Source organism: Trichechus manatus, unplaced genomic scaffold (genome assembly GCF_000243295.1).
Source record: "Trichechus manatus latirostris isolate Lorelei unplaced genomic scaffold, TriManLat1.0 scaffold00317, whole genome shotgun sequence".
In the NCBI taxonomy this organism is placed as follows: domain Eukaryota; kingdom Metazoa; phylum Chordata; class Mammalia; order Sirenia; family Trichechidae; genus Trichechus; species Trichechus manatus.
The window spans coordinates 780,847-805,032 of NW_004444253.1; the positions used below are offsets into that span (position 1 = coordinate 780,847).

The 24,186-nt window shown below is 65.2% G+C and overlaps 1 protein-coding gene across 1 annotated transcript in view; it reads left to right on the forward strand.

Moving 5' to 3' along the window:
• EXD3 (exonuclease 3'-5' domain containing 3) overlaps positions 1–19,273 on the forward strand; it is a 52,515-nt gene extending 33,242 nt beyond the window's left edge. Inside the window, exons 16-20 of the mRNA XM_023725482.1 lie at positions 1,864–1,917; positions 2,093–2,224; positions 17,156–17,342; positions 18,578–18,616; positions 18,932–19,273. Coding sequence (XP_023581250.1) covers positions 1,864–1,917; positions 2,093–2,224; positions 17,156–17,342; positions 18,578–18,616; positions 18,932–19,209 — 690 coding nt within the window. The 3' untranslated portion in view covers positions 19,210–19,273. The remainder of the gene's footprint in view (positions 1–1,863; positions 1,918–2,092; positions 2,225–17,155; positions 17,343–18,577; positions 18,617–18,931) is intronic.
• Positions 19,274–24,186: the final 4,913 nt, after the last annotated feature.

Below are 24,186 nucleotides of genomic sequence, written 5' to 3' on the forward strand. Positions count from 1 at the left end.
CCTTGGGAATACACTGGGTGTGGTGACCATCCCTCCTGGTGATGAGGACCCTTGTGAACACACTTGGGTGTGGTGACCCTCCCTCCTGGTGATGAAGACCCTTGGGAATACACTGGGTGTGGTGACCCTCCGACCTGGTGATGAGGACCCTTGGGAATACACTGGGCGTGGTGACCCTCCGACCTGGTGATGAGGACCCTTGGGAATACACTGGGCCACCCCAACACCCACGGCGGGGCAGCCTTCATCGGCTCCACCTGGTGCTTGCAGTCTGATAACGTCTTTGCTTTCTGGTATGACATGTGCCGGCCTGTCGATGGACACTGGGGTCCCCGTCTTCTGCTACTGCAGGTGGTGCTGTGCACACAGCCTAGAGCGCTGTCTTTTCCTGTCTTTGTCTCTGGCTGTTCTTGAGATTCTTTGGTGACTGGCGTTTGGCAGTTTTCCTGTCGTGTCTGGGTGTGGATATTTAATGTAACCTGCTTTTGACTCGTTGGACTTTCTAAATCTGAGAATTTGGATGTTTCTTTGGTTCTAGAAAATTCTCAACCATTTTCCCTTGGATATTGTCTCTCCCGTTCTCTCTTTTATCTCTTTTGGGAACTCCAGTTAAGTCTCTCTCTCTCTATTTGATCCATCCACTGGGTACAATTTTGTCTCTTTTAATTTGTGTGTTCCCTTTTCATTTTATTTCCCTGTAACTTTGATCCTCTGGGCTTTTCATTTCAATTACTATATTTGTTATTTCTCGTTGTCACTGTTACATGTCATCGAGTTCCGACTCACAGCGACCCCGTGTACAACAGAACGAACCCTGCCCGGTCCTGTGTCATCCTCACAATCGTTACGCTCGAGCCCATTGTTGCAGCCGCTGTGTCAATCCATCTCGTGAAGGGTTTTCCTCTTTTTCACTTACCTTCTACCTTACCAAGCATGATGTCCTTCTCCAGGAACTGGTCCCTCCTGACAACATGTCCAAAATACGTGAGGTGAAGTCTCGTCATCCTTTCTTCCAAGGAGCATTCTGGCTGTACTTCTTCCAAGATAGACTTGTTCGTTCTTCTGGCCGTCCATGGTGTATTCCATATTCTTCACCAACACCGTAATTGAAAGGCATCAGTTCTTCTTCAGTCTTCCTTATTCATTGTCCAGCTTTCACATGCATATGAGGTGATTGAAAACACCATGGCTTGGGTCAGGCACCCCTTAGTCCTTAAAGTGACATCTTTGCTTTTTAACACTTTGAAGAGGTCTTTTGCAGCAGATTTAGAAGCTGTATTTGTCCTCTTTCAAATCTATTTGGTCGTTTTTAAGGATCTGTCCTTATACTTTTGAGTATATGTTTCATTTACCCACCACATTAAGCTTGTTTCTTTTGTTCTCTGTAACGGACAGTTGGTGCGTGTATCACTGTGCTCAGTCTCATCTGTGTCAGGTTGGTGGATTGATTGGCCATGCTGAGGGCCACCCCACCCAGAGTAAAAGCACGGGCCCTGGTGCGCCCTCAAAGGCCAGAGAGGACTTCAGCCTGTGAGCGCTAGGACTCAGTGGCTGCTGCAGGGTCCCAGGCAGAGGGGCCTGGGAGGCAAAGGGGCCCGGGAGGCCGAGGGGCCCGGGAGGCGGAGGGACCCCGGAGGCGGAGGGGTCCGGGAAGCCGGAGGGGCCCGGGAGGCGGAGAGGCCCAGGAGGCAGAGGGGCCCCCGGAGGCGGAGAGCCCTGGCAGGGCCAGGAGTCAGGCTGGGAGCAGCCGGGGGAGCAGCCAGGGGAATGGCCCCAGTGTGGGAGCGGCCCCAGTGCGGGAGCAGCCCCAGGGCGGGAGCAGCGCATGACTGGCAGCCTGATCCTGCATTCACCTCTGCACAGATTGCCAGACTGGAGGGGAGGATTATCCTGACATCGGGGCTGCCGTACCACAAGGTGAGGACCCCAGACCTGCTGCCTTCCCAGGATGGTGCCCTCCTGGGGGCCGGACCCAGGCAGCTGACCCTCAGCCACCACGCCCCAGGGGCCCCTGAGTGCAGGGGCAGTGGGGAGGCAGGTCTCGGTCTGGGTCTGCACCGCTTCCCTGCTCAGTCTGTCTCCTTCCCTACAGCTCCAGGCCCAGGTCGGGGCTGGGCGTTGCCTCTCGGTCGACTGCTCCCTCAAGGCCCGGGAGCAGGCACGGGCTGTGCTCAGACACTTCAACGTGCAAGTCACCCTCTCCGACGTCTTCAGCCGCTGCCAGGTGGGTCCCTCGACAGGTGGGCCCACAGTCCATGTGGGCACTGTGCCAGGTGGGTCCCTCGACAGGTGGGCCCCAGTCCAAGTGGTCCCCATGCCAGGTGGGCCCACAGTCCATGTGGGCACTGTGCCAGGTGGGTCCCGAAGCAGACAGGTCCCCGCTGCTGGGAAGCCGCCTCCACATCTTGAGTGCTCCTGACAGTGGCATCGCCCCGTGGGGCCCGGGGGATGGTGGGGGACAGCTCTGATTGAGCCTATTTTAAATGTGGGCATTTACTCTCACAGAGGGGGGCCAGGGTTGTGCCCAGGATAGCTTCCAGAATCAGGGGTGCTGTGGGGCTCACTCCTGGCTGGGCAGGACCCACTCTCTGAGGACAGTGTTGTCCAGGGCACTGATGGCCCCTAGGTTCACTCTGCGCCACCTAGAAAGTTCTGGGCGAGGAAATTCTCGGGTGAGAGTGGCCTCACCTGGGTGGGGCCTCTGGGCTCTGGGTCATTCAGCATCACAGGGGTGGAGGGGGCACCCCGACATCCCCCTCACAGCCCTGCCCATGCTTCACCCCACCCAAAGCCGGCTTGTCCAGGTCAGGGAGCCACTGGTCTAGCTCGGCACCCCTCTGGACCCCAGTGATGCGCCTTCGTGCCGGCCCTGTCCAGCCTGGGCGAGGCTGCCCGAGCCTGCGGGTCCCCCGAGCCTGCCTGGGGAGAGGCCCACACTTGCTCCACCGTGTGTCTGGGGGCCTGCTGGGCACAGAGCCCGCCTCCCAGGGTGCCTGCCGCTCTCCTTCACCAGAGGAGCTGCGGGGCAGGGCTTCCAGCAGGTGCCGTCCGGTTTGAACCCCTGCGGAGAATTTGCCTTTCCAGCGATTTCTTGGGAAGTTATACATACGAGTCACCTGCATATCTTGTTAAAATGTAGATTCTGATTCAGTATATCTGGGGACAGAAATGCAAATTCTCAGCAGGGGTTCCAACTGGAAGGAAGCCCTGCTGCAGGGATGGGGGCCCAGAACCCGGCTCCTACCCTGGCTGCCTCTCACGGCCCCACCCGCCTACAGGACTTGGTGAGGAAGGAGGGACAGCCCCTGTCCTGAAACCTGGCGGTGCACCCGAGCCATCTGACCCGCCTCCCCCGTGGCCCCAGCTGCACAGGGACTGTGGTGTACAGAGCTCGCAGGGGTGGGGGAATGCGGGGCCCCTTCCTCCGCGGGGAGCTCCGGGCTGGGGGGAACCGGATCCGCTGCTCTCTCTGTCTGCGTCCTGCTGGCAAGTGTCTACAGACCCTGGAGCGTCTTGCACGCCTGGGAGGCGTCTTGATGAGCTTTTCAGAGCCTTGGCCGTGTGCTTTCTTGAGAAAACAGGAAGCTGGGTTGTTAGAGGAAACACCCCTCAGGCCTGGGAAGCTCGTGCTGGGGTGTGGTTGGGCCCCACAAGCTTGAGGCTCCTGCATACCTGTGGCCAAGGGTGACGGGGACGCTTGGCAGCAGCCACGCCCGGGCCAGCCGAAGCGCCACCGTGGGGGGACTGTTGGTGGTGGGGCGTTCCGCTCGGTCTGCCATGGATGTGTTTGGCCGAGTGGCTAGTTGGCTGGCAGTTTTACTAGATGGGCCTGGATTTGCCCAGTGGCTCTGCCCCCAGCAGGTTCTTGGGGCCACAGACCCCATCCCCGTCAGCACAGGGCGTCAGGAGGGCCAGGGCCCCAAGCTGCCGGTGCTCGGCAGGCACTGTTGGCACGGAAAGATGCCCAGTGCCAGGGCCACGTTCCCACCACCGACTCAGGGAGGCCTCGCCACCACCTTCCCAGCCAATCCTGGGAGCTCAGCCTGAGCGTGCGCTGGGGCACCGCTGACCCCCAGCCCCACGCCCAGCCATCCATCCCAGCCCGCTGGCCAGGGAGACCAGCACTCTCCCCCACAGGCAGACAACTGGAAAGCCCCCAAGTGATTCACTGAGAGATCACCAGGTGCAGAGTCTGCCTAGGGCGGGCCCAGGCCTGTGGGCTGCAGTCCCCGCTGTCCCCTCAGGCCACCACACAGGAGGACAGCCCTGGGCAGGCCTCCCCGGGCCGGCGCCCCTGGGGGTGGATCAGGGAGGGTGAGGGCGGCCCCTCCTCCACGGACCTGCCTCTGGGCCCAGGCGTCTGTGCTCAGGCCCACAGCGTCTGCCTGAGCTCCCTGGACGCTGGCGCAGGCCCGCTGTCCCCAGGCTGAGCTGGCCGCCTCCCTGGAGACTCCCCGCCGCCAAGTCGTTTCCATTTGCTTTTCCTTCCTTCTGCTATTTTGGTGCCATTCCTGGAGGGAGACCCGCGGCCCTTAGAGCTTTCCCAGCAGCCACAAGGCCTAGGGAGCTGCCCTGGGGGCCACGGGGGGCAGGGCAGGAAGTGACCAGTGGCAGCCAGGGCACCCGCGCCGCCCTCACTGAGGGTCACCCTCACCGTGTGCCGCCAACTGGTCTCCAAGGGGAGGTGGGCCCTAGCACCACCCCAGAGAGCCACCCGGGGGTGTGCCCCCTGCCCACGGCACACATGGACCTGCTGAGAGCTGGGTTAGTGGAGAGAGAGGATGTGCCTTTTACTGCACCCTCTGCCCTCCAAAGCTGGCATGGGCACAGTGGCGGGGATTGTCCATCGGGAATGTCCACTGAGAGGACGTTCCTAGTGCTGACCAGCATGGGAAAGTATTTTATCACAGAAATCTGAGTTTAAAAAAAAATCCAGAGAGAACCCCTGATACACAGGCACAGCGTCTGTTTTGTCTCCCCTCTGGCCCCTCCACCACGGTGGACAGGTGGCCACGTGGACAGTGGAGGAGGCCTGACACCCAGGAAGGGCATCAGCCCTCAGAAGTGGGTGCTGAGGGCATGATGGGACGCTGCCCCTGTAAGACAGTAGGTCCCCAGGAAAGGGGCTCAGGCCACAGATGGAAGAAGGGGCCTGCAGCTAGGGAAGGGAGCCCCCTCAAGACAGGGCTGTGGGCACCTTGGAACCCCTCTGGTTGTGGCACCCCCAGCTCAGCAGGGGTTGGGGAAAGAGGGGGCAGCCAGGCCTCCTGGCGGGCAGAGAGCGGCCTGCAGTGGTGGGTGGGGGTCGGGGGCCAGAGCGTATCCTTGCGATCTCTGTCCTCCCTCGATGAAAGGAAGGACCAGAAGCAGTGCCCAGACCCTGGTCTTTTTCCACCACGACCCCCAAGCCCTGTTCCCATGCAGGGTCCCCTTGGTCTCACAGGCACAAAGGGCTGCAGGAGGCCACCACCACCCTGCATGACCCCTCCACAGGGAGACCAGGCCCCTCCACGAGGAGACACGGCCCCTCCATGGGGTGACACGGCCCCTCCACTGGGAGACACAGCCCCTCCACGGGGAGACACGGCCCCTCCACGAGGAGACACGGCCCCTCCACGGGGAGACACGGCCCCTCCACGGGGAGACCAGGCCCCTCCACTGGGAGACCAGGCCCCTCCACTGGGAGACACGGCCCCTCCACGAGGAGACACAGCCCCTCCACGGGGAGACCGGCCTCTCCACGGGAAGATCAGGCCCTTCCACGGGGAGACCAGGCCCCTCCACGGGGAGACCAGGCCCCTCCACTGGGAGACACAGCCCCTCCACGAGGAGACACGGCCCCTCCATGGGGAGACCAGGCCCTCCCACAGGGAGACACGGCCCCTCCACGAGGAGACACGGCCCCTCCACGGGGAGACCAGGCCCTCCCACAGGGAGACACAGCCCCTCCACGGGGAGACCAGGCCTCTCCACGGGAAGACCAGGCCCCTCCACAGGGAGACCCGGCGCCTCCAAGGGGAGACCAGGCCCCTCCACGGGGAGACCAGGCCCCTCCACGGGGTGACCAGGCCCCTCCACTGGGAGACACAGCCCCTCCACGAGGAGACACAGCCCCTCCACGAGGAGACACGGCCCTTCCACGAGGAGACACGGCCCCTCCACGGGGAGACCAGGCCCTCCCACAGGGAGACACAGCCCCTCCACGGGGAGACTGACCTCTCCACGGGAAGACCAGGCCCCTCCACAGGGAGACCCGGCGCCTCCACGGGGAGACCAGGCCCCTCCACGGGGAGACACGGCCCCTCCACGGGGAGACCAGGCCCCTCCACGGGGAGACCAGGCCCCTCCACGGGGAGACCCGGCGCCTCCAAGGGGAGACCAGACCCCTCCACGGGAGAAAGTCTGTTGCTCCTGCAGGGCACAGACAGCTAGGACAGCAGGGGTTGCCAGGGTCTTAGTAGGAGTTGGGGTGACATCTGGGGTGACAGCCCCATTGGAGAGCTCTGAGTAGCCCCCTCGTCCTGTGTGCCTCCAGGGGTAACAGCAGGATGTCAGTCAGGGTCCCTGCCCTCTATCCGTTCCCATCCTCCCCTGCCCCTTCTCCCCCCACACCGTCCCTCCTCTTCCTATCAGCTTTCCAGAAAAAGCCCTGGGTCTCAGCCAGCGCCCCGTTGGGTTCCCACCAAACGGCGCCTGAGGGCACTGAGGATGGGGCCCCACCACCCGAGGGCCACCAGCTCCCTGGCGCCCGGACTCCACTGGGGCTGCTGTAGGAAGGGCCCCGTGTGAACCAGCACACATCCATACACTCAGACTGGTGCACACGGCCACCTCCATTCCCCAGACCCCAGCTCACCCTCCCAGTAGCCCGTGGGGTGGCCCGCTGCTGTCCTGGCTAGGCCAAGAATCAGGGTCAAGAGGTTAGGGGGTGGCCTGAGGCCACACGGTGATCTCTCTAGGTGGCATTTGAGGGGCTGCTCCCCACAGCCTGGCCCCATGGGCACACCAGGCTCTCTGCACCCCGCGGCGGCCTGGGCTGAGGGCCGGAAGGTCAGTCCCTCTGGGGCTGATGTACAGGCAGACAGACAGCTGGCCTAGGAGGTCCTGTGTGCAGACCCCAGAGCCAGCCTCACATCGAGCCACCGACCCTTCACCCAGCTCGTTTCTGCATCTGTGTCTGCCTGGGGACAGGTGCTGAGGCCTGGACGGGGTGCTTCTGATGCGCGTGTCCATCAGTTGGTCTAGGGCCTGCCCAGAACAGAGCTTGCATCCTTCTGGATGGCAGTGGAGGGGCCCTTATCTGCCGTCTGTGCCCTGCCCGCTTTCAAGAGGGGTTAACGTGCTTACAGCTGAGACACTAAACGCAAGCTCGGAGGCGTGCACTGGGGGCAGGCCCAGCACGCAGACTCAGGAGAGAGGCGGTGTACCCTGCTGGGGTGGCTGTGGGAGCCGGGGTGTAGGCAGGCGGGGGTGGGAGGGAAGGAAGGAGCTTCGCCGGTGCCCAGCCCCCACACCGGGGGAGCCAGGGCACACAGGGTTGTGAGCACAGACGCACGTCACTGTCGGGACTCTGCCCATGCCTGCTCGTGCACACACCCACAGGTGCGTGGACACACAGGGTGGGGGACGATGTCCGCTGGAGCCAGGACAGCTCGTTCTGGGGCATGGACATGGGGCAGGGACAGGACGTGGGGGCAGATGGAAAGCAGAGGGCCCATGGCCACTGGCTGGGCCGAGGTTTATAGAGCAAGTGCTGGCCACCACAGGCAGGACAGGGCCAGCTGGCCATGAGGTGACCACTGGGCGTGTAGGAGGAAGAGCAGGCGTGTGCGGCCCCTCAGACCTTCCTCCCGGGTCAGCGGGTCAGTCCAGGTGCCTTGGGCAGCAGTGAGAAGGGCCCAGGAGGAGGCTGCAATGGTGGGGGAGGGTCATCACCGCTCAAAACACCTGTGGACGTGCCCGCATTGTCCCTCTGCGCTGCGTCGGCTGCTGTGCCCACCCATTCCCCAAAGCCCCCCAGCACCTGCACCAACCAGAGCCCTGGGCAGTTTCTAAACTCCAGGATGGGGAAGGCCTGGACTGGCAGTGGGCAGCCGTGCCCTGGATGCTGAGCCAACCTTGCCCGGGTTACCTGCCTCCCACAGGTTGCCCGCCTGCTGGCATGACCTGAGAGACAAGGGGGGCGAGTGGGCAGTGCCTCATTGGGGTCTGGGCTCCACACCATGCTGGGTGGCCCCTGGAGGAGGCAAGGCCGAGGTGGGCACAAGCTCGACCCTGAAACTGGGCAGAGGCCCGGGCTGCAGAAGTGGGCAGGGGGTAGGGGAGGCGCACCATCAGCCTGAGGGGGGCAGCTCCCCAGCTCACACAGCCAGGTCAGCAGCCATGGCCCCAAGCTGAGAATGACTTCTTACATTTTAAATTGTTGAGAAGAGCTCAAAAGATGTGTGAACATCAGAGGATTCTCACTTCTCAGTGTCTACAGCTGTTTTACAGGAACAGACACGGGTGTGATCAGACGCCATGAGGCCCACCAGGCCCAGTGTGGCCCCGGCCCCCTACATACACACCACACACACACATGCACACACACACACCGCACACACACACACCACACACACACATGCACACACACACACCGCACACACACACACCGCACAGGAACATGTACACACACACATGCACAGCCTGGCTGCACCCCCCTATGCTGGGGCCCCCCTCCAGCCCCGACCTGCTCCCTCTTGCCAGCCAACCAGGGTGGAGGGGTTCTGCTGCCTTTCTAGAAACTTTAAACCCGTTGCCCTCCAGTCGATTCCAACTCACAGCAACTCTATAGGACAGAGTAGAACTGCGCCATAGGGTTTCTGTACGGCCTTGGAAACTCTATGGGGCAGTTCTACTCAGGAGCCCTGGTGGCACAGTGGTGAAGTGCTCGGCTGCTAACTGGAAAGGCCGTTTGCACCCGCCAGCCACTCTGCGGGAGAAAGATCTACAGCTTTGAGGCAGTTCTGCTCTGTCCTGTAGGGTCGCTATGAGTCAGAATTGTCTCGATGGCAGTGGGTTTCATCCTACGGAAGCAGACTCCCCCATCCTCCACTGCGCCACCAGGGCCCCTCTCTAGAAACTGTACGGAGGCACAGTATACCTACAATGAGATGCACCCTTTTGAAGTTTGACAAGTGCAGCCATTTCTGTCATCTCTGGAAGTCCCCTGGTGCCACTGTCCCCGCCCCAGGCCCTAACCCTAACCCTGGGCACCCCCTCCACGCACCCCGGCGCTGAGGGGGAGTGGGGGCCAGGGGGGCTCTGCAAGAAGCAAAGGGGAGGTGGGGCCTGGGAACAGGGGCAGCTGGCGATTTAGACGGTGTGAACACAGGCAGGTCTCCGGGGACAGACTGCTTCCCAGGTGGGAGCAGTGGGAAGTGAGGCTTGGAGGACTGAGGTGGGTATGACCAAGGTCAGCCAGGACAGTGTCCCTGGGGGCTGGGGACCAAGGGAGAGAGGCCCTCCCGGCCCCTTCTCAGTCCCCTCGGCTCCTGCAGCGCCCCAACTGCCCCCCCTCCACCTGGGCAGCTAGGCCCAGATGTCACTTCCTCCAGGAAGTCCTCCATAACCCCCCACGCCCGCTGCAACAACACCATGTTCTGCTCCTCGCTGGATTTGGAGCCGCCAGGAACAGGACGGCCCCCTGACCCTGGGTGTGTGGCAAAGGCCACAGGCTGTGGTTCAGGCGGGGTCAGACCCCAGGCTGTGGGGGCCGGATTCAGGCTCTGCCACCTGCTGTCTGGGGGGCCTGGGCCCCACTCTCATTTGTGGGACCCGGACAGTAAAGGGCCCCCTGGGCCGTGAGTCCCAGGAGAGGACATGGCGCCTGTGCCCATCACCAGTTCTCTGCGGGTCCGCCGAGACGGGGTCCCCAGTCCCCCCAGTTGCTCCCTCCCCCGCCCCCTAACGGGGTCTCTCAGCACCCCCACCCCCCGCAGTCCACTCCTGCCCCCAGTGCCCTCCCCGCCCCCGCGCGGGAAGCCGGCCTGGGGCGGGCGGCCGTTGGCTTTTGAATCTCCGCCGGGCGCCGCTGAGTGGCCCTTTCAAAGGCGGCGGCGGCGGGGGCGGGGGCCGTTCCCAGGCGCGCCCCGCCCTCCCGCGCCGCCCCTCCTCCCACTTTCCCACGGCCCGGCCGCCGGCGGGTTCTCACGGCCGGCGCCGCCCCTCCCCCGTCTGGGAACTGCCGCTGCGCGCCGCACCCCGCACCCGTCGGCGGCTGGGGCGGGGGTGGGGCTCTGGAACCCCAGGGACGGGGTGGGGGGTAAAGAGGGTCGCTTGGGGACCCCAGGGAAGGGGGAGTTTAGAAACTCCAAGGACTGGGGTGGGGGGGTTTGGAGACCCCAGAAAGGGGGCTTGGGGACCCCAGGGGTGATGGAGTGGTCTGTTCAGAAGCTCCAGTGTCGGGGGGACCCTCCAACCCCGCTTGCGGCGGGAGGCTGCTTCGTTCCCGGGCCTCTGTGCGCCCCATTCTATTTGACACAACCCAGGACAGAGGGGAGGGCTGGGCTGTCCCGAACCAAACCGAGGTCCTGAGGAGAGGTCCAGGCTGAGCCGCCCCCCGCCCCCATGGCGGTGGTCAAGCCCCCTTTCTAACTGCACGTGTCATTCTCTAGCAGGCTTGACAGGCGCAGGGTGGTCAGATTTAGCGAACAAAAATACAGGAAGCCTGTTAAACTTGAATTCCAGATAATCCACACCTAAGTCTTCAGTAGAAAAACGGATCTGTATTTTACTTGAAATGCTTTTTGCCCAAGACACTCCCAGTGGTGGTAAGATGTGCCCCCACATTCTCGCTTGCCCTGGCCAGCCCCCCTCGTGGGGGATGGGGGAGGGGGGTGCAGGTGCCTGTTGGGCGCCACATGCCAGTCGTGGTCCCACCCCTCACCTGCTCTGCAGTCGTGGTGAGGGGCGGGCTCTGTGGGCCAGGCTCAGGTTTCACACAGTTTTCAGCAGGGGATGTGGCCCCCCTTGTCCCTGGCAGCAGGAGGTGGAACTGGCTGGGCCGGGCACACCTGGGAGGGGCACCATGCCTGGGTCCCTGCCACAGTGAGGTTCCTGGACTTGGAGGGCGGGGCCAGCAGCAGTTTGACGCTGCATGGAGCCGGGTCAGCTCCGTCTAACCCTTGTGCCCTCTGAACCCGGCCCCTGCTGGAAAAGGCCCAAAGCCCATGGTCCCTCCATCTCTTTGGGGAGTAGGCTTTCTGGTCAGAGCCCGTTATTCCAGGACCCCCTAAAAATGGCAGCTGGGCTGGAGTGCCCAAGGGAGGCCTCAGGACACACTCCTGGGACCCTCTTGATGGTGTGATGCAGACACCAGGCCACTGAGTCCACACATGGATATGCCGTCACCCCCCCATGTCACACGCACACAGTCACACGCACACCGTGTGTCACACACATGCAGTCACACGCACCCCATGTCACACACATGCAGTCATACACACGTCACAGTCATATCACACTGTCATACACCTGACATGCAGTCACACACACCCTGTCACAGACATGCAATCATGCACACCCCATGTCATACATACCTGACCCCCAGTCACACACAGTCACACACAGACACGCACACCCAGTGTGACAGAGCTGACACGCAGTCGCACACACACCCCGTGTCACCCACGCCGACATGCAGTCGCACACACACCCTGGCGTGCATCCCCATGTGTACACCCATCACTCTGATGCTCCGCAGGCTGTGCCCACTACCTGGGTGCTTATGAGAGACATGCCCTTCCTTGCCTAACCCCCACTCTGATGCTCCGCAGGCTGTGCCCACTACCTGGGTGCTTATGAGAGACATGCCCTTCCCTGCCTAACCCCCAAGGGCCCCTTCACACACGTGTGCTCAGAGGTGGCCCTGTCGGGGACTCTGCATGCTCTGCACGTGCTAACAGCCCGTCCTCGTGGGCACCAGTGCCAGGCTCCGGCTGACTCCCCTGGGGACGCACCACCGTGGGCCATGGCCCATCCCCCACCCTGTCTTTGCAGACATTGTCCTGGCCGCACAAAGGGGATCAGGGCAGTGACCGGTGGGGGGAGGGGCTGGGGCCCGTGGGATCTGCCCTTCCTGGGCCGAAGGGGCAGGGCATGGGCGAGGCCCCTGCCAGGGCTGCTGTCGCTGGTCATGCTGCCCAGCCAGCGAGCCCCCTTTGGGGCCGTGAGCTCAGTTCACGGCAGAAGAGCACTGTGGTTGGATTTTAAAACCTTCCCACCTAGCAGTCCTGCCATCACCGGTGCCCGGGAACTTGGCCCTGTGCTCCTCCCCCTCAGATGGGCCCCAGGCCCGAGGGGCTGGGGGTCATACTCCACAGGCCCTGCGGCTCTCAGCTGTGGGCTGGCCTTGTTTCTGCCCCGCCCAGGTCCCCCGCCAGGCCTGGACTCCAGGCACGCCCCCGAGCGCTGGGGGCACCCAGTCCTGGGGCTTACAGGATCCTGTGGGCAAACCCTGCGGGTCCTTTGCCGCCACTGGCTGCCCTACTCCCTCCCAGATGGCCTTCAGGACAGCGTGGGAGCTCGAGGTGTGGGGCAGACCCAGGCCTTGTGGTTGGCACCTGATTGCTTCCTCCCGGATGCTGCCTGGAGGTGTCAGGTAGACCCCCAAGCGAGGCCCCAGGGCCTTTCATCCGGCCCTTTGGCCCTGCTGGCTGGACCATTTGTCAGGGTAGTTCCGGGGGTCAGCATGGATGGGACGGCCCTGGATGCCTGGCAGCCGCCACTTGGGACCGAATGGACAAGTGCCCAGGGATGTTGGCCCAGCCTGGGCCCTCCCCGGGGGAAAGCATGCAGGACAGTGGGGGTGGGGGCCCTACGGGGCTGTGGGTGGGTTCGGGAGGTGCAGGAAGCCCCCCTGGACACGGGCACTGGGCGGCGTGCCCCTCACGTCTTTCTGCTTCCGTGTGCTGAGGCATCTCCTGACTCCCCCAGTGAGCACCAGTGGCCCATCCCTCTGAGGCTCACAGATCTGCAGCCCCAAGTGCCCACCCCATCCGGACCTGCGGGGGCCCCCTCGTCACAGATCTGCAGGCTACCCCCCATCACAGACCTGCAGGGGCCCCCCCATCACAGACCTGCAGGTCCCCCCCACCTCCCCACAGGCTGACTGGAGTCAGAGATCCCAGCTTGGGGTCTCCTGGGGGAGTTCCACCAGGGCCCAGAGTCCACACCCCTGCCCGGTCCCCCTGGGTGGGCTGCGTGGGGTGGGGGGTGGCAGGTTACTTAGTGACAGGCCAGGGGGAGGCGCTGGCTCCTTGTTCAGAGCGGGAGGTCCCCAACAGCCTGAGGAGGCTCTCACAGCCTCTGCCACCCTCCCCCAGCCCTTTCGGGAGAAGGCAGCCACTTGGCTTGGGTACAGGGTGAGGACCCTCAGACTCGGACACCTGGCTTTGCCTCTTGGTAGGCGGATGCCTGCTAGGCTGGGGGATGGGGATGGGGATTCCCGGATCAGCCTGGCTGCTGGCCCTGGGGAGTAGCTCCCCCACCCACCGCCGCGGCCCCGGGGAGCAGCCAGCCCGGCTCCTTGTTGGGAGCGGGCTTCTCAAGGCGGCTCCCAGCCTGGGTGGGCCACGCTCCTGTGCCCCTGGCTCACTCTCAGACCTCGTGCCCTGTGTCCCTGTCCCCCCTCAGAGAGGCGCTGGTCTCAGGTTCTTTGGGGTGTGAGTGTGTGTGGAGACAGGCCTACACCCCGGGAGAGGGTGGCCCTGCCTACAGGCTTCCTGTGAGAGCCTCCCTCCCACTAACCACACACCGCTGCTCCATGGGCACGCGGCAGACACCTGTGGGCACGCAGACCTGTGCCTGTGCATCTAAGGCGGGGGGCGCCCAGGGCCGGGGGTCGGTCAGGGCGGGGGGGCACCCAGGGCCGGGGGTCGGTCAGGGCAGGGGGGCTGCCCAGGGCCGGGGGTCGGTCAGGCCAGGGGGGCGCCCAGGGCCGGGGGTCGGTCAGGGCAGGGGGACGCTTAGGGTAGGGGGTGCCCGTGGGGGGATGGCGCTCAGGGAAGGGGGGTGCTTAGGGTAGGGTGTGCCTGGTGGGGGTGGCGCCCAGGGCAGGGGGAGCTCAGACAAACATTCCTGGAGCCACGTGGTTCAGGACAAACGCTGTGACCTGGCCTGTTGCTCACCTCTGGCTCTGTCATTGCGGTCACTCCCCTTGGCAGGTATGGCCAGGAATTCCTGGCTTCCCAGGGCGCTGAGAGCCACTCGTGGGCGTGGCTCCCAGGCTGGCTGCTCAGAGGGCCCCCAGCACCCTGGGAACACAACCCTTCCCCCACCTGCCAAGTCCCTGCCTGTGGTCGGAGGCACAGGCTGGTGTCCTGGGTACCGCTGTAGCCCCTCCTCACGTACCTGCCAAGCCCAGGTGAGGCGCAGCCTGCAGGCTCAGGACACTTCTGGGACTGGCCTGGCTTGGGGGAAGTGGCTAGAGCAGCCCTTTCCCACGCTGTTCCTTGGGGCCTGGGGCGGGGATGGGGCTCCAGAGGGGACTCCCGGGTGAGGCCTCACCCTGGCCGAGTACCCTGCCCGGCTGCGGGGCGAGGGCAGGGTTGGCCCAGGGTCCACAGTGAATCCAGGCTGGTGAACCGGCCCCAGGAGGCTGCCCTCGTGTCTACCGCCCCCAGCAGTTCCAAGAGCCCAGTGGGGCACTGGCACCGAGCGGCCTCCTGCAGCCTCCCAGTGGGAGCCGTGGGAACCCAGTGTGCAGGCGGGCCCCTGGGACCGGTAGCTGGGAGCCTTCCCAGCCCCTCCTGCCCCGGACTCACCTGGGCCCTCCCACGCCCCCGGCCCTTCCCACCAGCCAGGCTCTGGGGAGGAGGCCACCCCACCCTGGGGCTCCCAGACTGCAGGGAGGCAGAGGGGAAGGAGGGGGCCGGGCCAGGTCCCAACCTGTAGGAGCCATGGGCAACAGGCGCCCAGGAAGGCTCTTGGCCCCTGTCCAGGGACCCCTTGGGCTCCCCTCTCGTCCCTGCCCAGCCCTGTTGGCCCCCTAGCTGGGGGTCTGCCTTCCCATGCAGGGGGCTGAGTGAGGGGGGTCGCATGAGACCCCTGTGCAGGGGTCCTGCCAGCCGAGTGCTGTGACGTGAGCCATATTGAGCCCCTCCAAGCCCCCCTTTCTTCAAAGGGGAGAGGGTCAGGGCTCCATCACCCAGGTGTCCCTCCCGCTGACCCACTGTGCACTCGGCTGGACCGTCAGCCTTAGAGAGCAGAGCCAGCAGCCTCCCTTGTGCAGTGGCCACCGCCCGCCCAGAGCAGGTGGCTGGGGCTTCGGGATGGACAGAGAGGCCCTGGTGCCAGGCCTGGCCCTTGGGCAGCCAGCCAGGCACAGAGAGGGCGGGCACTTCAGCCGGGCGGCAGAACCGGCCTTTCCAGCCAGGGAGGGGGCCGTTCTGGGTGACGGCGGGGCCCGCCAGCGGGCAGCGGCCGCCGTGGGAAAACTGGCCCCGGTGGTTCCCGAGGGTGGGGCCAGGACCTTGTGGAACGGACTGGGTGCTTGTCTGTGGCAGGCTGTGACTCAGCATGAGCTGGCCAGCCTGCCTGCCTGCCCACCTCGGACCCCAGCCGCCTCCTGCCGCTTCACCGCCCCTCCCTCACCTGCTGGCCACCAGCCTTGGGCCAGGCCAGGTCCTGTGGGGAGCTCAGCACCCATGGCACCCTACTCAGTCCAGGGCCAGTGGGCCACTGCAGCCGCACCCGGGGCAGCAGATGGAGGCAGGACCGCCCACTCGCTCTCAGCCCTTTCCCCAACGAGGCCTAGAGGGGTCCCTCTACCTGTGCCACTGCCTCAGGAAGCGCCCTGGACTTGTGACCCACGAGGGCACTCACATAGTGGTCCCCATGGCCAGAGTCCAGGCTGGGTGGAGGTCTGCGTGGGGATGGGGACTGGGGGAGGTGGCTGGGGGACAGGCAGCTCCACTGTGGGCAGGGAGCCTCTTGGTGAACAGCTGGGGCCAGTGGCAGAGGTAGGGTCCTGCCTGGGGAACAGCTCAGCCCCAGGCCCTGTCTCGGCCGGGTTGGCACCCAGTGGAGGTGCAGCAGCGAGCCCACCCCCATGGCGTGCAGCCTCCCCAGTATTGAAACTCCTATGGGAAAAGGCGGTGGGGGAAGACTGACCCTGCCCTGCCGTGGACACAGCCGAGGCCTGGTCCCCGCGGCGGCCTCTTGCAGGCTCCGTGTCATCTCAGGGCCCTGGAAGGGGAGCGGGAGGCAGGACTCTCGGCATGACCACGGCCCCCTCCCACCACCTCTGGGCCGGTCCTGGGAATTCCAGGGCCCTGCCCTTGGCCCTGCTCCCCGGGCTGGAATCTGGGAAGTGCCTGTGTGCCTGCCCGTGTGAGTCCCCAGGGCACCTGCATGCACCCTCGTGGGAATTGGGACTCAGTGGGCCCCGCCTTGCCAGGGAATCCTAGAATACAGGCCCAGCTCCTTGTCCGAGCAGTGACTGGGGCCTGGGGCGGCCTCAGCGGAAGGGAAGCGGGACTGGCAGCCTGCCCGCCAGGTGCAGTCACCGCTGGGGGTCAGGGCACCCAGTGCTGGCTGGATCTGGCCTCGGCATCCCCACCCTAGGGTCACTGCTGGGGTCAGCAGGGCACTGAGCTCTTCACAGGGCCCGTGGTGATCAGCCAGACACGGTCACTCAGAACCAGCCACCCTGGGGTCACTGGTGGGGTCAGCAGGGCACTGAGCTCCTCACAGGACCCGTGGAGACCACCCAGACACGGTCACTGGGAACCAGCTGGCTGGCCTCAGGCCCTCTGCGTGTTTCTGATGTGGATGCTGCATAGAAGTCATCGCAGTGTCCCTCCTGACACCTTGGGCAGCAGTGCCTGGGGGGCTGGGCCGTGCTGGGCGTCATCACGGGTGCTCAGGTGGGAGAGGGTGATGGCAGAGCCCCACAGGTGTCACAGCAGGAGAGGCTACCCCCAGGGAGGGGCTGCCTCCAGGGAGGGCACCGCAGTAGTGGGGTGAGCCGCAGGGCGCTGGGCTGGGAGAGGAGGGGTTTGTTGTTTGCAGAGCCAGAGCTGCGGGGACCGAGCATGGTTCTGGGCTTCCTGGAGGCCAGGAGGGGCTCGGGAGAGAGGCCTGCTCAGGCCTAATTAATCCCTGTGCCCCCCAGGTGTGTAACTGTGACCAGTACCTAAAGGTCTCCAAGGACATGATGAAGCACCTCATGCAGCTCAACGGCCACCACGAAGGCCCCAGTGGCACGGGTGAGGGTGCAGATGCGGCCCTGTCAGTCCCCGGGCCCCAAAGGGTCGAACGTGGGGTCTGTGGGGACAGGCAGCCCAGCTCTGAGCTTCCTGGTAAGGCGGAGGTGGGAAAGGTGCAGGCTGGGAAGGGGTGTGCATGTGTGCCAGGCCGGAGGGCCCCGCCGCAGGTCCCCACGCAGGCGGTGCCAGGCTCAGCCCTCAGGGCCCTGCGTGCTGTCTCCGTGTCCTCTGGTGGGCCCCGCACAGCTGCCGGTCACCCTGCCCACACGCCACGCACACGCATGCGCGCACATGCGCACACTCAGACACACCTGCTCACATGCACAGTCGGTCACATGCACGATCATGCTCCATACACACTCTTGAGCATACTGTGTGCTCACACGCACTCAAGCACACACTCACGGGCACGCATGCCATGTGCACGGTAACAGGCGCACCGGAGCAGACAGGACGGCGGGTGGGCACCAGCTGGTCCCCCGACGTCCCCTTGCCCTGCCAGCGAGGTTCCCATCAAGGCACCTAAGGGGCTCCGGCAGCCCAGTCGGCTTTCCTGTTTGTAAAACTAGAAAGGGGCTTCTCCCTTCCTCTCGCTTCCCCTGAGAGTGCTGCCCCCATCAGCAGAGAGCTCTCCTGGGCTCCAGGCAGCCCCCAGCCCTCCACGGCGCGCGCCGCCGGTGGCCTGTACCCCCCCACTCCAGCCCCACGGAGGCTGGGCCAGTTTAAAGGCACCCGGGAGCCCCCACTTAGCCCATCCCGGGCAGTGCCTGTATGGACGCCTCGGGTGGGAGGGGTCTCGTCACTTCAGCCCGCTGCAGTTCATCTGGAGCGTGGGTAAGGAAGCGTTTGCCAGGCACATAGCAGGGTCGACCCCGAGAGCAGGCCTCCCACCTGCCGCTGGTGTCTTGGAGGCCACTGTCCGAGCTCCTGAGCGTCTCCCCCAGCCAGCAGCGCCCCCCTCCCGTCCCCGACTCGGCCCAGCCCGGTGCCGGCTGGTTGCGAAACCCGGCTCCTTGGCAGAAGGCTTATCTGCTCATCACCACAAACGGGCCGCCCCTGCCCCCGCCTGCACCCGTTCTCAGGCCCCCAAGTGCCCTTATCGGCCCATCTTGAGCCCGGAACGTGTTTCCCAGGGACCTTTGAGCCCCAAGAACTTTCCAAGGTGCGAGTTCCCGCGGGAGGGGACAGGGTCTGGCACAGACCCTCTGGGTCCTCCCTCCCTCATCCCTCTCTGCCGCTGGCATGCCCCAGGGGCTGGGGGCGTGCTCACAGCCCGTCGTCGCGGGACATAGGACAGCCCCGTAACCCGTTCCCGTCCTTGTTACCAGGTGAAGAGACCACCCCAAGGGAGGACAGGCAGGGGACAGGTGAGCCCCGGGTCCCTGCCGAGGATGAAGTCACTGCTCCACTGGCTCTTGGCACCTTGGCCCCCAGGACAGGGTTTGGCTCCTGGCCCAGCAGAGGGGTCACCCAGTTCTCAGGGGACCACAAGGCAGGGTTGGGGGCACTGGCCAGGGAGGTACACGACCGATAAGCTGAGGAACTCCCACTCGAGGGCCTGTGTGGGTGGGAGACGCAAGAAAAGCCGCCGGGGGCCGGGTGGACCCCATGTGGGCTTGGGCACAGTAGATGGGGACACTGGCCTGAGGCTGGAGGCTCAGTGGCCTCTTCCTTCTGTCCAGGCTCAGCACCGGAGCCGGCCCCCAGGGACTGTGCCTATGACCCGCCATGCCGCTGGCTGGAGGCGTCCGACCTGCAGACCATCACGCCCGCCACACTGGGCAACGGCACTCGGCTGCAGCTGGCGGGGGTCCCAGCGGGTGTGCTGTGGCGCCCGGGACAGTGGCCTTTCTATTGCTGCACAGGTTGTGGCAAAGTCTTCTGGGAAGGCTCCCACCTGGGCCGCCTGACAGCACACTTCCACGAGGTCCTGGAGACACCACCGCCCCAGCTCCTGTGAGCCCCCAGCCTGGCTGGCAGCCCCCGCGGGACGGCCTCCGCCCCGGGAAGCCCTGCAATAAAAGTGGTCTTGGATGCACACTCGCCCTGCAGGCTGCTGAGTGCTTCCCTCCGCAGGTGCAGGGGCCACCGACAGGGAGGGGCCGCCTGCCGGCACAGGCCCAGGGCCAGACCAAGGTGACACTGAGGCCACTGGGCTTCTTGAGCTGGGAGTCAGGGGGAACAGGCTGCTGTGTGTTCTTGGTGGCCCACCCATGTGCCAGCCCCACCACTGGCCCTCCAGGCTGGGCAGGACAGGTCCCTCCCCATCCTCCATCAGCTAGGCCTACCCTGGACGCTCCAACCCCAAGGAGTGCCAGTAGTGGGGTGCTGCCAGGGCTCAAGTGGGATCCCCGGAGGATGACGGACAGAGGGGCCCCCTGGGGGCACAGGACTTGGGCCCACTGGGTGCGGAAGGTGGGAGAGGGATAGGGTGGGGCGCCACAGCCCCCCTCCCCGTCCAGGAAGTTGTCCGCATCCTAGCCAGGAGGACGAGGCTTTGCAGGGCGGGGTGACCCTCTGCGTGTCACCTCTCCCCCTCATGACCAGGCGGGACCCCCCGCGGAGGGCAGCAGCAACCACAGCCGTCATGGGTGCTGCAGCTGCTCAGACACTCAGCACTCACGGGGCTGGCGGGCAGCTCCTGCCCTGTGCCTGGGGAGGAAGGAGGCTCAGCCGGTCACACGGCCTGTCCCTGACTCCCTGGAGGTCAAACGGCGCGGGGCGTCATGCGGGGGGCCCCGAGGGAAGGGCCCTGGGGGTAGGGACACCAGACAGGAGTAGGGGCTTGGGATGGGGTGCCAAGTGTCTCAGGGTGGGGGCCAGCATGCTCCCGCGCCTCCTCCGAGCTCGCCTCAGGAATGCCCCCGCCTCGCACTCACATCCCTTTCCTGCACTTCCTGCCTGGAGCGGAAACCAGCTCAGATTTGGCAGAGGAGCGGGGGTGGCAGAAGCTTCAGGCAGCCTTCAGCCCCCGACACCTGCAGGCCCCAGGTGCTCTGGGGCCTCCCTGAGGGACCCTGGCCATCTCAGGGCTGCCAGGTGTCCCCCGTCAGAGCAGCAGGGGGTGGGGGACAGCCGGGGCTGGGGCTCCAGCCTGACGAGTTCTGGGGTGGGGGCTCCACGCCCTTTCCGTTTCCCTCACTGAGCTCACGTTTGCCAGGCAGCCTCCTCCAGCCCCGCCCCCGCTAGGCCAGGCCCTGCTGGGTGCCGCTCAAGGACAGGGGAGCGAGGCTTGGGGTGGGGGGTGCCGGGTCAGAGCTGGCACTCCCCTCATGATCACTGCCTGGTCCTGCTGGGTGCCCTCAGGGCTGAAGTGGGTCAGGAGGAGCGTCCAGGTGAGCAGGGCAGCGGGACCGAGTGGGGCTGCAGGGCCACCCTCCGGAGAGGGGCCCACGTCCTGTTCTGGTGGGGCAGGGCAGTGACTGCCCGCTCTCACCCTCACCAGGACCAAGAGGAAGCGGCCCAGGGGGCCAGCCCCCTCCATCCAGCTGCATCCTGGAGGCCCCGCTCTGGCCCTAGGCAGACGGGACCGCCGAGGAGAGGCCGGGAATCCAGCTGCAGGAGACGGCAGCCTCCCCTTGCTCTCCGGTTCAAGCCGGCCTGCTGGGCGTCAGGTCCAGGGGCTCCGACCGGGTCCTTCTCAGACCCCAGAGCAGGGTCGTGCTCGCCCAGCCTCAGGAGCAGGCTCAGCTGGCAGCGGCCGGCTGACGGTGGGCTCTGGCCCGGGTGCCGGCCTCCCCAGCGGCCTGGCCGAGGAGCCACCCGCCTGGCCTGTGTGGTGATTGTCTGGGGCAGTTCCTGCCCGGGCGTCCTTCCTCCACGGCCTGGCCGGCTGTGTTTGTTATTTGATCTCTACCCTCTCAAGGCCTTCTGCCGCCAGGTGTCTGGGCTGCTGGGAAGAAACACTCTCCTCTTTCCCACGCTCCCCGACACATTTTAATGAATTAGTTGGAGGCCCCGCCCCCACTGCCTGCCACTCACCCTCCCCTCTGTGCCCAGTGCCTTGAAGGTGGCCGAGGGCCTCAGCCCAGGTCTAGCTAGCTGCTCTCTCTCCGCTGTCCTCCCCTGCTGCCCTGGCCACCTTGCCCGGCCAGGGTCCCAGGGAAGGACAGGAAAGGGAGGTCCTTTCAAATCCCCCTGCGCCGGGGTGCACAGGACGGTGGGCAGGGCACCTACAGGCCCTGTGGCCCAGGTGGCATGGAGGAGGCCTGAGTCCAACCTGGCAGTCAGAGCTTTGTTCTGTTTGCCCAGACCCAGGTCAGACCGGCTCCTGGAGGGCAGAAGGCCAGGCCTGTTCGCGGGGGGACTGCGACGCGGATTACCACAGCCCACACAGGGGCTCCAGGTGGCCCCTCCCGCCCACCAGCCCATTTGGAACAAATGTCCTCTTTTGGGACGTGGTCACTTCAGCAAACATTTATGAAGTGCTCGATGGGCCGGTGCCCCCCTGCCCTCTCCCTCCGTCCTTGGCTGAGCCTCCGTTTCCCATACCCGTCGACCCCATGGGTGTGGGGCTGAGTGGCTCATAACACAAGTTCTCTCCCCTGCTGGCCACTGGTGCTCGGCCGGGGCACCCGCCAGGCCGCCGACTCCACAGCCCGTGGTGGGGCTGAGTTCCCACATGGAGCTCACAGGGCCCCTTTGTCTGCCACCCGCCGCAGGGCGTCAAAGGGACTTTTCTCCCAGGCTCTTCGCACTGGGGCCCCGGGGCCCACAGATGCCCTTCCCCTGGCCCGGAGGAGTCCACCTGGCTGGGCCTGCTGGTGACCCTCCCACCTTCCCAGAGGCAGGAGCTGACTGAGGGCTCCAGGTGGCCACGCCCCTTGTCCCCTGGGCTGGCACAGTGGCCGGGGACAGAGCCACCCATGTCCTGGGAGCACTCCCGTCCGTGCCCAGCCCCCCCCCCCCATTGTGGGATGATGTCTGGCCAAGGCCGATGCACAGGGAGGAGTGGGCAGTGGGTGGCCAATGTCTGGCAGGCCAGGACCTGGCCCAGCAGGTCTGAGCTCAGCGCAGCGCTTCCCCAAGGCTGCAGCCACCTGATATGCTGCCTTCCTGGGCCCCAGGCCTCTCTTTTCTAAACGGGTCACAGCGAGGTCCGGCCTCCGGGAGCTCCTGTCCTCCTCCCTTCCTGTCCCCCTGTCTGGGTGAGGTTGAGAGGCTCTTCACAGGCCAACAGCAGTAGGTTCCAGGTCCTTGATCAGGCAGGTTCTGGGGTCATGGCCCCCTCCCCACAGCGATCCTGGGCTGAGCAAACAGGCTTTCCCATGTGGGACTGTGGGTGGACTGTGTGGGAGCCACTGGGAGGGGCCTGGAGACAGCTGCTCCACGAACCACGCCCACCAAGGCCCTGGGTCCCAAAGAGGGCCCTCAGGAGGCCGAGGCGCTCCGTGCCATCAGGGCCCCTGTACCTGCTGAGGCTATGCATCCCCTGCCCTGCCTGGGGCTTCGGGCCCTGGCCCCTGCCTCCCTGCCAGGACCTCGATCTGTGGCTGGACAAGGTCCCCTTCTAAGCCTCAACGTTCCCACCTTTAGGGTGGGGACAACCCTGAGCCACCAGCTCGAGAGCTCCTGGGGGCTGGCGGGCAGGTCTGAGCAGACTATGCTAGACCAGGCCTGGGAAGACCCAGGCTGAGCCCCTCCTGAGACTTGGCTCCCAGGCCTGGCATCAGATGGCCTGGCCACCAGAAAACCAGGGCACCCCAGGAGCAGTGTGGCTCTGTCCGAGTCCGCAGGGTCAGATCTGGGGGCTGCCGAAATGGACAGAGACGGCTGGCAGGCACGGTTAGCCTTGCCTGGTTTCTCCTGCGGGTTTGGCTGTAACCCCTCCCAGAGCACCGAGCAGGGCGGGGTCACACCCACGTGGGTACTGGGCATGGGGGGCTGCAGGCAGACACCCAGAGGGGCCCCACCTCACACCCTGGGTGGACCCGGGCCTGGCAGGGTGGTCTCCCCAGGCCGAGGGCCCGTCTTTCCGGCTGCTTGGGCTTTCCCGCCCAGCTTCCGAAGGAATGCAAGTCTTGGCGTGTTGCGCCCTCCCCGGGCCTCGGGCTCTGCAGCAGCAGCAGCGGCATCTAAGAAGTCTTTTCTCCTCCCTCTCCAGTAACCACAGATGAGCTATAAACTGTAGAATCCTAATGAGGGCCTGCCTCCCAATATTCACGTGGTCAGTGAAACAGGGTTTTCACAGCCTGCAACAGTCCCTCGGGGGGGAGCTTCCTCTCAAGTCAGCCCTCGGCTGTACCTAGGGCCGCTCACCTGGCCAGGCTTGCAGCTCCTGCCCTCATGCTGATGGGGGCAGGGGGGCACGGTGGAGGGTTTCAGGGCACCCTGAAGACGTCCCCAGCCTTCTGCTTCCTTGGCTATTAGGAAGACGAACCCGCTGGCCTCAGGGCTGGGGCTGTGGGGGACTCGGTGCAGAGACTGAACGCCACACGGGTGAAAACCGGCGAAGGCCAGGGCCAGGGCTCCTCTAAACACAGGACGGGAGTCTGACCCTCGGCCACGCGCGAGGGCAGCTTCCTTGGGGTGCAGCCAGGGTCCAGGCTGGGTCTGGCTTACTGCCTCTGTGTACCCGTGGTCTGGGGCCACACAGGGGACCCTTCCGGGAGTAGGAGGCAGCCCCTCCGCTCAAGAAGCGCGCAGCGAGTCCTGTCTCTCCTCCTCCGTTCCCGAGGCTGAGACGCCAGCAAAGCCCCCACCCAGGACCGGCAGCCTTCGGCGCCACGAGGTCGCCCTTGAGCCTGGGGCAGGGAGCTTGGAATTCCCCAGGTGGCCCGAGGGAGGGTGGGCAGGACGACGCTGAGGGGCCAGAATATCGGGGGGGTACCCGCGGACAGGGGAGGCGGAGCGAGCGGGACCCCTCGCGGCCACCTGGCCGCCTCCGCCCCCGCAAGGTCGGCTAAAGCACCTCCTGCCGCGAAGCACGCCGCCGCCC